Below are 14,466 nucleotides of genomic sequence, written 5' to 3' on the forward strand. Positions count from 1 at the left end.
GTTGCCAAGGACGTTGAGGCAGTATTAGAACTAGTATTTGCGAGATATTTTTTGTTAGTCATATTTGCGCCGTTTTCGTCGTCATTTTGAATTTTATGAAGATCACTCTCCCTGATTATGTTCCTGGTATCGTTATTCCAAGGTTAAGACCAAAGAAGGAAAAAATAAATAATAAACAATCAAATCTTAATAAGCTGTGTGTGTTTTCATGATGGTAATCTTACAATTGTACGTATTTCCGGTTACCAGGTTGACGTACACGTGCCTTTAAATATAAAGGTAAAGAACGCTCGCAAACTCTCCACTCTTGGATATATCAGCAAAAGATGAAGAATTCTGTCTGTTGCAGCATACGTCTCCAGCTGGTTTGGACTCTTCTGTTAGGTAAGTGAGTTGTATTCAGGTAACTGTTGTTGTAACTGTTTTAAATTGTAACGTCTTGCCACAGCGTCAGTCTTAAACATACCCTGAAGAAAGGCCGTGCCTTTCGGAAATAGTGACCGTGAAATCAGCCTTGCTTTTCTTTCTTTTTTTTGGACTATTCTACAATTTGTTGTTGATTACATCCTTTACCACAGGAATGGATCCGGTACTTTTGTTTTGTCGCGGTAGTCCTTCCAAACACAGTTACCGGTTTTTACTGTATATTCAGGTAGTTTCCTGTTTCACTTGTGACATGTTCCAGGACCAGCGGTATTGAAGATGATTTACGAGTAACGATGTAAAAAAAAAAGAAAAGAAAAAAAAAGAAAAAGTACGGAGTGGTATATTTGATGTTGTAGGACTAGAAGGTCTTATCTTACGTGTGATAATTGTATATCAGGAATGAGTAACCGTGCAGTTACTAAAGCAGTTGTCAAATGAAAGCCTGAAAAAAATTCAGGCTTGAACAGGATTCTAACCCATGACTTCTGCAATACCGGTGCAGTGCTCGACCAACTGAGCTGTCAAGCCAACTGGGAGCTGGTCATTTTGTGAGTTCGTATTATACCCGTAGAGGTGATGAGAAGAAACTGCAACTGTGTGAAAGTGAATATACGAAAATTTATATATTTGAACTGCTGAAGAAAGAATGAATAAGTGTTAAGTTCACGGGCGGGCTAACACATCAATATCTTGCAATCTCACACGATCTTCTTATAACCGTGTGATATCGTCTGATATACACTCCTTGATATGTATCTGAGTATTTGTCTTGGAAGGCAAATGTTTATCTTCTGATTTTGGGAAAGAAGTATTGAAACATTTAGTCTCGACAGAAAGAACTTTGTAGTAACTTGGCATGTTACTGAATCAGCGCTGAATATAAATGTTCGCAAAGTAACGTTCATAAAAAAAGTATTTTTGTTTCTGGTATGTATTTGTTGACTGACAAGGTTACGACCTTGCCGCAATATTGATATTGGCTGAACTTAGCAAATCAAGGGAAATTCCCCCGCTCATTGTCACTTGTCGTGAGTATTTCCGCTTTCACATTCGTTTCCGTAGGGGACCCGTAGGGGGATCTATCACACAACCTAACCCTCCTGAGTTGTCGAAAAGATGACTCTCTGGTACCCCTCCCTGCCAAGGTTGTATATTCAAGAGATTATTATCAGCCCCTATCTTATGGAATTTAGGCGAATGCTGTTATAATTATAAATCGATACCGAAAAGTACAACGAGTTTATTTCGCTTCCACCTCTTTTACTTCTGTATAGCCTGTACAGCAAGTGTATCTGGGGGCAAAAACTAAAACTGGCAAAAAAACGCAGGAAAACAACAGAAACGTTTGCCACGCAGGCAGGTTAAAATGTCACCAGCAAATTTAAAACTCCCCCAAAATACCCAATTGCTTACATTTCAAACACAGAAAAGGTCTTCACTCCTCGGATTGTTTGCTTGTATATTCTCACTTAGTGCAACTTACGCTAGAACGTATTCGACGCGTCAGTTAAATTGCTGAAGTTCTTTACATTTCCGTGTAAGGGAGGAGATCACGATTCGTTGCCTTTATTATAGGGAACTTAAGAAACGACGACGGTAACGCCAACGAAACCCTCACAAATTTCTACTCGTTCAACTTGTACAAAATTGGTGAACTACTCCGGCGTTAAGAAAAGAAAGAGAATGAAACGTTCACCGTCGTGTGTTCAAAACGTTCTCCACAAGACCTTCCGATTTAGTTATTTCATGTTGTTATTTTGCAAAGGACGGCAAAGAAATGTACCAAAATTTCAAATACCCGTGCAGAGCGATTGATTTTCTTCATTACACGTAAACCTATTTAGTGTTTTGCGGCGTTTTCGTAGACTTGCTTACAAGGCGAGCTAAGAGAGAATGAGAAGCGAGCGAGCGACTTTCAGAAAGTCTAGCGTTTTCGTTGTCGTCGCCGTCAACCCTGCTTGAAGTTCCCTTATGATATAATGATTACGACTGAATTTATCCCGTAACAGTAAAACGACCACAGTGTCATCTGATCATGGTGGATGAAATCCGTGTCATATAACTATAGTAATATATATATTTAGCCAAGCCTTATTTAAGCGGAGCTCCACAATAGAAGTCTGCTTATTGTATGAACGTAATAACCTTATGAGTTCCTCATCAATTCTGCAGTTATATAGTACATTTTAATGCATATGCAGCTAACTGCTCATCAACAATAACAGTGTAAAACAGAGGGCAAAATTACTGAATGCTGATTTTTTGTAACAGAGGGCAGTTTTTCGTAATTTTCCTTTCACCGAGGGCAAAATTACTTGCTCCTGATTGGTGGAGCGGCGAAAATACTCGCTCCTGATTGGCTGAGCACGACAGTTTTACATTTTGTCGGTTTCTGCATTTTGTGTCCAAAAATACAAGTTCTTTGAGGTTCTTTCGAAGTTCGACTCTTTAAGCCGGCTTCTTTGTACCAAAAATACATGGAAATCAAGTGCTGCAGCTAGGAAAGAAATTCCTAAAGGTTAATTTTGGTGTCTCTCACAAGAAACAGCAAAAAATTATTTGTGTCAAAAGCTAAAGACTTGGATCGGATTGAATTTCTTTTGTTTGGTTGAGAAACTGAAATCAGTCATGGTGTCCAAGTGCTTTCAACGAACGATAACCGAGCATGAAAGTGTCCTTTTGATGGGAGGAAGGAGCGGGAAGAAATTACTCCGCAAGTTCCTTCTTTGGACCCATCGTTTGCTATTTTTATCGATCTATGTTCGTGTGATTTCCAAGCGGTAGGAAGCTTGTGAACAATTAATTGATGCCTAACATTTGATTTATCGTTGTTAGTTTGCTCCTGAATTAAACTTGTATTCTCTCTTAATTACATGTCTATAATGGGAACTGTTCTCGTTGGTTTTGTTTGTTTTGTACGCTACGAAAAAATTAAATAATTTGTTGGTTTGCTTGCGCCTTCGAAGAGTGTTTTACTGACTGTTTTATGGAGTTCCTTGATAGTTTTAGGAACATTTTGCCCTCTGTGTTATAAAAGCGGAATTTAAATGGCTCAAAATGATATTTTTTGTTTTTATTATTGTTTTTAGTTTTTAAACACGGAGCGATCCTGTAAAAGGGAAGGACACGCCCCCTTTGAAGTGCTTTGTTGGCTTCCAAACGGATCAGTATAATGGTGGATGACGTCGGTAACGGTCGAGGAAAAAAGAGAGAAGAACTATCGTTTGTAAAATCGAAGAGAGAATCGATTTATCAATAAAAATAAGCTAAACGCTAACTATATATCTTGTAAAACACCAGAAATTAGCGAGATTAACGGAAATAATCAAGTTTCGTTGCCGCAATCGAAAGATTATACAAAACTTACCTCGAAATTCGAAATCCTTCTACCAAATACACAGTACAAAGATCGAAACCATTATAAACTGAAGCCTGCAAAGAACTGGACATCTGTATCCCTCCATCTGAACATGCTGATAACCAAAACGGGTCTGTGTTGTTCGCCAAAACTGGCGGGATTTTCAAAATTTGGCAGATGTTTCCCGCTAAACGGCCGCTCGAGTCGTCATATTGGGTTCATACCGCTCGTGTATCTATCGATCACGTACGTGAAAACTAACTCTACTAATCGGCTGGAAGTGGCAGTAATAAATTCTAAACTTCTATGTACAAGTCAAAAATAAAAACATCTAAACACATTTCGTACCTGATCAAGCATATTTGTATAATTTGCTAATTCAAAAAATCACCAAAGATTTAAACAAAACACGACCTGATGTTGCTCTCATGTATCTTATGGATGAAATGATAATTGCAATGGCTCTCACATCAGTATTAAAATTAGCCAGTAATAAATATATTCTAAGTTTATACAGTAAGCAATAGAGAGGCCGACTTCAAAAAGATTACCAGCTCCGTCGTCTTGCGTGCGATCGCTCGCCGCTTGAGACACTTCACTTTTCTCCTCCGTTGCCCGCTCCGTTGTTACTTCTAGGCTTCGCTTCCGCGACTTTGTGTCTTTACTTAGCTCTCCCCCACTAAACGACACAAAGGATCGAATCGATTCCATCTCGGAAGCCGGTTTCAGAAGAACAACCTATTTCGAGACAGAGTTTGTTTCCGAACTTTATCCTTATCATTAATTTCGGAAATATCTCGAAAGGATATAAAGATTTTACCAGCCGATAAATGAATTTCCGATCTCAAAATAGACGGATAACTTAACTTTCTAAATTCTTCTCCTGTAGCCATATTCGCTGGATTGATTTTGAACAAAATAATTCGAACTAAAACAGCTTTTCCGCCGACTCGTCACGTCCTTTCGATCGAAGTTGCGGGAACTTGAACGTGCTAAATTAAGACCTTTGGTAATCAACCAATCCGATACGCGCGTTTGGGATTTTTGATTGACAGTCTAAACTGTTCAGCCTGGTCTTATAGGATCGCTCCGTGTTTGAATATTACGAATAAAGTCCACTGCCATAAAAAACTGTCTTATAGAGTGTTTTCACATGACGTCACGGCGGCCATGTTGGTGTCCCAAAACAAAGAAATGGCAGCCATGTTGGTGTCCCAAACTAAAGGCTGGTTCACACGAGCAACGCAAACGCAAGCGCAAGCGCAAGAGACGTTCACACGTCGAATGCAAACGCAAGCAGAATGAGATACGCACGCGCATTTCAGTACCTTAAGATGGCGGCTATCTTGTTCCCAGAGACCGCGTTACCCTAGAACAGCAGTCGGGAAGCGAGGACTCTGGGAACGAGATAAAAGATGGCGGACGAAGGCGATGTTTTAGTATTGTTTTTCATTCTCGTTCTCGGCCGTCGTCTGTTTAGGCGAAGGCGCCAAATGCAAAGGCATACCGTTTTCTAGCCCCGCTTCTCTTTCTACATCACTCCATGCAAGTTGCTTCTTGTTTTTTCTTTGAATCCGTTGCAACTTTTTTCTTAAAGCACAGGATATTTTCTGACACTCTCTGCTAGTTTTTTCCGCATGAGGACGCCATCTTGGTTTGAACTGAAACCACAGAGGCATGGAACGAGTGCTGTTCATCTTGCGCTTGCGTTTGCGTTGCGTTGCCCTGGTTCACACGTGTGAAATGAAAACGCAAGCGCAAATGCAAGCGCAAGAAAATGAAAAATTTTCCATTCCTTGCGTTGGCGCTTGCGTTTGCGTTTGCGTTCTGGTAGTTCACGCGTATGTTTGCTTGCGCTTGCGCTTGCGCTTGCATTTGCGTTTGCGTTTGCGTTGCTCGTGTGAACCAGCCTTAAACCTCTGGGAATTAAACTCTATTTTGATGCAAATACTTTTTTTTAAACCTCAGAGAAAATGGATACACTAACCAAAAAACACACTTCAAAAATATCTTTGACTAATAAATAAAAAAAGCACTGTGGTAATTCATAGCAATAAGTACAGAAATAAACTAAACAACGATCTTTGAAAAATTCATAAAAAAACAAGTAAATGAATGTTTAGCGTAAACTTTGTTTTGATGAAAATGAAATCACACTTAACTTTTACATTCGCTTTAAACGTTCTTTGAAAAGACTTTCAGTGAAAATTACTCACACATCTTAATCTTTGCGGTTATATCCTACTGTTTTAAGTTTTTTTGTTTGTTCTCTGTCAAGATTGTCAGAAATAAATGCTAAAATTAGAAATATATCCGAGAAAAACTTGTTGGGAGACGTTTGTTTGACTGACTATTTTAGCTCAGAATCAATTTTTTTCTAAAATGAAGCAAAATGGGATGAGATTAGGAAATAAAACTCCAAGGGAAATAACGAACATGGACCGAAAAATGAGCTCAAAACGCTGCTCTGAGGTTAAACAAGTTGCAGTGTCAACACTACAAGAAAAAAATATCTTGCAAAAACAGCAAAGCTTTGTCAACAAAATCACATGAATATACTCGCCTCTTTGGAGAATAACCAGTCCTTTTATTCGATTGCTGATTTTTTCGTTCGTTTACAACGTTGAGTTTCACTTCAAGAGGAAAACTCCATCGCATCTTATTTCATTTCGCCGGATTAGACACTGATTAGAGTAAAATAATTTCTCTTCAAGATTCGGCCGCTGTTTATGAGGTGCCGCCTCTAAAAGCTGCTAAAAGAATCGATTTGTTTCTCCTGCCGCAATCCGCCTTGCTCTTTCTCCCGCTGTTTGACGGCAAAATTGGACGAGATCAGAAAATAAAACTCCAAGGGAAATAATCAGCGTGGACCGAAAAAATGAGCTCAAAATACTGTTCTGATCGCATTAAGTTAGCAGTATTAGCTTAAGCTTAAGCTTAAGTTAAACGGCGTGTCAAAACTGCAAGAAAACAATATCTTGCAAACTAGCAAACTAGCAAAGTTTTGTCAACAAAATTGCATGAATGTACTCGCCTCTTCTGAGAATAACAAGTCCCTTTATTCCATTGCTGATTTTTCCGTTCGTTTTACAACGTTAAGTGAGCAAAACGTTTCACTTCAAGCCGGAAAAATCCAACGTTTCGTGGCGCCGGATCGGAGTAAAATGATTTCACTTCCAGATTCTGATGATGTGCCAGTCGATTTGTTTCTCCCGCCGCTAGTTGCCTTGCTCTTTCTCCTGCTGTTCGTCACATATAAAAACTGACTTTGTATCTTGTCGTCTTCAAAATTATTTTTTTTTGTTTTGTTATTTACTCTAAGGCAGTTGGCAATGCAACTTCCCGCCAAGCAAACGCGGCCGGCAGCGCAGTTGGCCATGCATTTTCCCGCCGAAAAACAACCCGGGTTACAGCACATACGCTCATTTATGTAAGCCAATGTGAAATGAGACACTCAAACCCTGTGCCGCAACACGGGGTTTTTTCGGCACCCTTTCCTGTTCTTTCTCTCTTTGTTCGTCACTCATGTTTCGCCTGTTTGCTACCGCTCTCAATCGCTCTCTTTGACGTCGAACTTCGGTTCTTCGTCGCCTGTTTTCTCGATCTCTTTCTATCTCCCTTTCTTTGTTTTACATGTTTGTAGACTTATTCATAAATTGAGTTTGTGTTTTGTCGTACACGTCGTCTTCAAAATTATTATTATTGTTTTTTCTAAAACGCAGTTGGCGATGCAATTTCCTGCCAAACAAACGCGGCCGGCAGCGCAGTTGGCCATGCTTTTTCCCGCCGAAAAAAACCTGATTTGCAGCACAAGGTTTGAGTGTCTCACTCCATGTTGGCTTACATGGAGGAGCGTACGTACGTACGATGTACGGTCGGTCGGACAGAAGTGACGTCATAACCAAACCAAAATTTCTCGCACTGATGGATTTACCAAAGTCTCTTAGCTATGGGGCTCCGCTGCGCGCGCGCACTAGCTCCGCTATCAATATTACATCCAAACACAACGTTTTAGGGGGTCAAATACAAACTCTTTTGGATCGAAGGTTGGCATTGCCATCACGTCCACTCCAGGCCAAGTTATAAAGATATGTTATCAAGACGAACACATAATGGTAAAAGAGCAGACACGGTTTAGGCCGTCCAATACTATATTTGATTAGCCTAAGTCATCCAAAGACCTAGAATGAAACCGTTCAGTTGCTGTGTTATGAGTAGTAAACTTTTGCAAGGGACAACGGCGGGAAAAATAAAGTTAGCGGATCCTGGTTGATCCCGTCGGCAAAATTTAAAAAATATACTGAACCAATGAAGTAAGGCGGACTGTGCGGCTAAGGCTATCAGTTCTTTATCACTGCAATTTCACATTTTATATAGGCTCGGCAACTCAAAATAACTTAAACGGCTGGAAAGAGCACCTTAAAATTAGTCAAAAGGCCAAATTTGAGAATCTTGTCTTTAAAATTAAAGATATAGCTTCTCATAGCCAATCTGAAAATGTTATAGACGTTTGTCTGGAAACGGGCGTTGTATGCAACGTCCGCAAAAATTCCCGAATTTAAGGAAGTATATCTTCGCCATCTTGGCCTTTTTACTACAATTTCACAAATTATAAAACTTATGTGAAAAATACCCATGGTTATAATACTCTATCTTTCCTCAATAATGCTTTGGCGGTGCCGAAATGCCGCCCATCTCATGCGAGTGTTACTAATATCGTTTGTATTGTGCTGCTGAGTTCTCACGATGATATTTTTATATTTGATCAATTATAAATAGTCTCTTTACCATTTCCTTATATTATTGTAATTTCCGGCCAACAATGTAAACCACTGGGTCTAAAGTAAAAACCCGCATATAAGAACTTAGAATTTTCGAGGTCAGGCTGAACAGGTTCTTATATGTTAGGGTAGATTTTAACAATTCAGGCTGATTAGGTTCCGGAATAGGTTCTTATTTTTCAGAGGTTGTCGTAGTGTAACCATTGGCATAAATATTGTACTACTAATGCAAAATGGTTTAGCCTATGTATTTTCGACAACAAAAATACTTGCCTTGTTTGCCAAACAATAACATACAGAATTTTGACCATCAAAATTGGAGTGATTGTTTTTGTATAAGAACCTATTTTTCTTTCCCAGGCTCAACAGGTTCTTATATTTTTGGGTATTTAAATGCCAAATTTCAGCCTGTAGGTTCTTATATTACTAGGTTCTTATATGAGTGTTTTTACTGTACCAATAATTGTGCAAGCCAATAAAGTTTATTTGTTTAGTTATTTTGCGACATCGGGCCAACATCGAAAGTTTAAATTACAGAGATTAAGGTCTGTACACTGTATATGTATACCTTGTACAGCGATCTGAGGTAACAATTAAAGAACCGAATGAAGAATGTCTTGTAAAGGACACCGCATTCCTAGGTGAAAATTTCCTCGAGAGAACAGATTGCAAACGCTTGAGATGCGGGTTATAAAATTGCTTTTTGGAAAGAACCGTACTTGTAACATAGTGAAAATTTAATAATTTGGATAACAAACGACAGAAAAATTATTCGATCATCGGATCGGAAAAAAGCTATCAGGCCAAATGTGCCCCAAATGGCGAAAATAAAGAGCACGAGTTTTAAAATTTCACTGTGCAAAAGCGACGCATGGCGAATTTGAAAATGACCGTGTACGAAAACGCGTTCTACTGTGGTCTCTTGCATGTGATTTCTTCTTTCGCGAATGACGATGCCTTCTGCATACCATTGCAAGATGCGATTTGACCGGAAGAAGTTCCCCAAATCAACATCTTTCGAGATTGGCGTCTTTGACATAATACGTACGCGCAAGTAAGTTCAACTTGAACACGAACTTGATGTCCATATATAGACTTTATATTTTGTGTTTTGGTGAGAAAAGAGCCGCCTTGAAAGGCTCGAAAATGGATTGTCACAAAGTCGGAGTTGTTAGGGAATTCGAGAGAAACGGAAGGGGAAAAAACCTTAAATAGTAAAGAAATCGTGTTTGTAGCACGCAAACCTGCCGCGGTGAGGAGGCAGAGCTCGATGAGTTGGATGTTCAATAAAGAGTGACTTGGATAAGGCAAGCGAGAGGAAGGTCACAAAAATTGCTGTTGTTTTGTTTATTTGAATTCGCACTGAAGAAAACTAAGCAGACTGAATAGAAATAAACTAGTTACATTGTGTCTTGTGATCAACTCCCAAAGAAACATCTTTTCAGGTGTAAAAAATTAGCAATTATCCTGCGAAATCGCGCGGAATATCGCCTGATACTTAGTCGACGATGCCGTAGGCCGAGTTGGCTAAAATCAGGGAATATTCTGCAAGAGTGAGCAGGATAATTGTTTTATTTTTCAACGCATTGATAACAAAGCGCAGCAGGGGTCGATCTTTATTTTGCCCCATTTTTCTAAGATCAAACATTCGGCTTTGCCTAAAGTTGTAGTTAGGGCTATGTCTTGGGGGAAGCAAGTGGTGTAGTTTATGCTCTTTGTCGTCTAAGATTTTGCCCAAAAAAGAACTACATAAAAAACTATGATGATCGAAAAGTGAATCCATGTCAGTAAGACCGTAAGCGATTCGTTATAACTTAAGTGAGGGCAAATAATTGGTAAAGCTCTTTTCTGCACTCGTTCTAAGTCATTAATTAAATAATTAGGCAGAGGTGAATGAAAAACTGGTAAAGCATAGTCACAGACAGATCTAATACAACAAGTGTAGAATCTTACTAAGTCCGATGTAGGAACCCTAGCACGCTTTAGCTGTCTTGATAGTTTCAATAATGTGCAAGTTCCAGTAGAGATTGTTTGTAATAGTCACTCCCAGTAGTTTGGCATTCTCAGGAACTACTTCAAGTTCTTGACCGTCAGTGCACCATGACCATCGTCGGGCAGTGTTCCGATGTGTTGAATACCAACGTGCAGTGTTGACTGAAGGTGAAATCACATAACCATTTTTGGTAATCAAGTCGTATTTTGTGATGCTCAAATATGCGATAGACAGTGATGCATGTGACAGGGTTAAAAAGGAAAGTGAAAGAAATCGATATCGGTGTCCTGTCTTGAGTGGAATCAGGTATTGGTGTCTTGAGTGGAAAGGATTGCGATGCCGAAATTGGCTCAGTATTTTTATGTCTTATCGCCAAAGTTAATGATTATTTTACATCGCAGAGGTGTGGCTGGTGAACGGTTCGCTGGCTATGGACGCTAAAGTTGAACTTTGTTCATTCACACGTTCGTACGTGAAAACATTTTGGTTGTCTACCGCAAAATGTAATCTAAGATTGCTTACAAAGACAAATGTACGTGGGAAATCCGAATTTGGAGTATCCTTTTTGTTCTTAAGTGATGCACAGAGAGCTGCCTCCCGGCGCAAACAGAGAGCAAGGAATATTTTCACGTACACTGTAGTACGTTATAACTAGCTTTTTTGCCCACGTTCTCTCACTTCAGCTAGAGCCTTATCCGATCATATTTTCAAAGTGGAATTTTTTAACACAGAAAAGCAATTGGTAGGGAAGTCATGTGTTCCCCCGATTTTACGAGTTAACAATTTTCACACCTTTGGGCATACATTCGATTTTACTAATCCAGGTATGACCACCAAAGCTGATGACGGTGCATCCTGGCACAGATCCTATATAAATCAGGAAAAACAGTTTAAGTGTTCAACTGATATCGGAATTACACTAAAGTATTCTGATTTTCTAGAAAGTTGCAATTACAGTGACAATCGTATATTACTACTCAATGACGTAAAACAGATTGGCATCAAGTCAACAACTAGTCAAGGTGAAAATTGATCATATTTTTTGGAGACTGTGAAATCAGACCAAAAGCGGGTGTGAAGAACCTAGGGACGTGGGTAGACTTACTCTTTTAATGAATTCCGGCTAATAGTGACGCTCAACACGAGGGGTTGCCGTAATGGTAAATAAATTCCCATGTAAATAACACTTATTCTGATACTTTTATTGGCTTAACAAGGGAATACCCCGCCACTCCAAAAGTAATCCTGAAAAGAGTGGCTACGTGGCTACGCAGATTGCTTTGTACAATGTAAGAAGATTTACGAAAGATCTTTCTAGGCGGTCCACTAACATATGCTCATTCACGTATTTGTTTCTAGTCGCGCGTTGACTATTGTAAACGAGTCTACTTTATGGCTTGCCAGCATATCAGCTTAACAAGCTGCCAAGGCTCCAAAATGCTACAATATTGCCAAGTAGCCTGCTTCCATTGTCATGGGCTTTTACTTAATCTTGTCCAATTCAGGACTCTCACCACATTAGGAGATCGCACTTTTACTGTTGCTGCTCCTAAACTTTGGAATTCGTTGCCTTTCAGTGCGATAACTAACAGCCCCTCTCGTACCAATTTTTAAAAGTCACTTAAGACATTTTATTGCAGAAAGCTTTTATGTAATATTTATGCGGTTTGTATAGTTTTAGTATTCTGAGTAGGTTTATAGTTTTAAACGTTCGATATATAGCTATTATTGATATCGGCGCAATATAAGTATTAATATGACAGTTGTAAAACCCTATGTATGCCATAAGATTATACATACATACTTTGTACAAAATATATAATAAAAGCTAAATGAATAAATAAAACTTAGTGACTAGTAATCTCTAAAAATCGTGAATGTGAGTTCCTTAAAATTGTAGTACTCATTTCAAAAGTCCATGATATGTTCTTGATATGTGTATGAATACAGAATCTCTGAAGACTTTGTAAAAGATATATAATTACAACTAAATAAATATTATTATTATTATTATTATTATTATTATTATTATTATTATTATTATTATTATTATTATTATTATTATTATTATAGAACTGTGAGATGATATTGTGAGCGATACATGGAGATGATATGGTGAACAGTACTTTAATTGTGGCCATTCAAATTCTAGGAATTTAGGTGATCAATACACGAAATTTAAGGTGGTATTTAATTAAATTTATTTAAATTAAATTTATGAATTTAACTAAATTTAATTAAGTTTTTTGTATTGACGTCCTATTACCTCTCACGCCAGACTGTCTTAGACCATAGACCTTTTCTTTCCTGTGCATTCAAATTTGACTCACTAGCCTTGTTCAAGGTGAAATATTCTTTTGATTTTTGAACCCAAGAACGAAGTTAGTAAGGTTAATTTGAATGCAAACAAAAGAATATTAAAATGTCAGCCATTTTTGCACACGATTCTATTGCTTCCTTTGTCTTGGAGGTTTTGCCCCCGCACAGTTTGTTTTTACACAAACTGTATCGGACTTACTATCCAAGCATTTACGTGATAAAAGGCTTCCGTGAATATTGCTCGTTTACTTCATATTTCACTGACAATATCTCCAACCGAATCAGCCATTGTTCAAAAAAACGATGAAGAAGAATCGCTAACCTAAACATCCCATAATATAACGTCCAAAAGAAACCACAACCACATTAATGACTGTAAATAGTCATTCTACTGAATGACTGATTGTTTTAGACGTTAGAATGTTTATTTGGGGAAATCGTTTTATCATAGTTAATAAGAGGCAATGGCTATGAAGCATAACAAACTTCTTTGTTACATGTTTTTGTAAGCATTTTTGGCCTTGACGGCCGTGAACAAACCACAATTGATTTTCAAATGTGTTGGAGCAACTGACCAATACAAACGTTTCTGTTAAGATATTGGACTGTAGTGTCAACGTTAAAACAAAGATTTCCAGGATAAAATATTATGTTATCTTATGTTATGTTATGTTAACTTTTTTTTTTATTTAATTTTTTAATTTTAATTTTTTGCGACGGAAACTCGAGTTTGTCTCATTTACACACTTCATCTTATGGACACACGGCCGTGTGTATGTTGAGAAATATACCATGATGACGCCAATAGGAATTAGAAAGGAAGGCACGTGCGCTATGTTATAACGCCTGATAATAAGCCGAACATCGGAAGCCGTAGGCCCCTCAAGATCGAGCAGGATAATTGTTTGATTATTCAACACATTGACAACAAAGCACAGTCAGTTTATTGCATTCCTTGCGTTCCGTTACATCAAATCTACAATAAAAAATATAAAAACAAATGGTGTAGTAACACCCTTTCGTGAGTCCGGCCGACTCACGAAATAGCGAAAACTGTATAGCAGGATCATCTGTTGCCTACGAAAGACGACTTTTCAGTGCACCATGACCATAAATGGGCAGTGTTTCAATGTGTCTAATAATAGATACAAACACCTACTCATGCAGTTTTCATTTGACGCAATATACTGGCACGCGTTGATCATCAGGAATTAACACAGCTTCAAGCTAAGCTCGACCTCGATGATTTGATTCCGAATAAATGAACTTATTCACAGCACAAGCTTACGCTTGCATTTCGTCATTTCGGCTGTGACAGTCATGGATATTATGGCAAGCTTTCGTTTCTCTTACATGGAGCCATGTCTCGAACCTGCAGTTTCCACAGGAAAAAAAACATTGGGGTTGACATATATCCCTTTGAGAATCGGAAAATAGCAAAAAAAAAAAACAACAACAAGGGGGAGATCGAGAGAAATAAGATGAAGAAACCAAGAGTTAATAAAACTGTTCTTTGTACGATTAATTTTATAACTAAGATCAAACATTCGGCTTTGCCTAAAGTTGTACTTAGGGGTATGTCTTGGGGG

General features: G+C 38.4%; 1 protein-coding gene across 1 annotated transcript in view; it reads left to right on the forward strand.

Moving 5' to 3' along the window:
- Positions 1 to 14,466, forward strand: part of LOC146465923 (uncharacterized) — a 55,143-nt gene that overhangs the window by 1,550 nt on the left and 39,127 nt on the right. The window contains exon 2 of the mRNA XM_085128307.1: positions 280 to 384. Within this exon, the coding sequence (XP_084984433.1) occupies positions 327 to 384 (58 nt within the window). The 5' untranslated portion in view covers positions 280 to 326. The remainder of the gene's footprint in view (positions 1 to 279; positions 385 to 14,466) is intronic.

This window comes from Pavona decussata, unplaced genomic scaffold (assembly GCF_977016875.1).
Source record: "Pavona decussata unplaced genomic scaffold, jaPavDecu1.1 SCAFFOLD_155, whole genome shotgun sequence".
Classification (NCBI taxonomy): domain Eukaryota; kingdom Metazoa; phylum Cnidaria; class Anthozoa; order Scleractinia; family Agariciidae; genus Pavona; species Pavona decussata.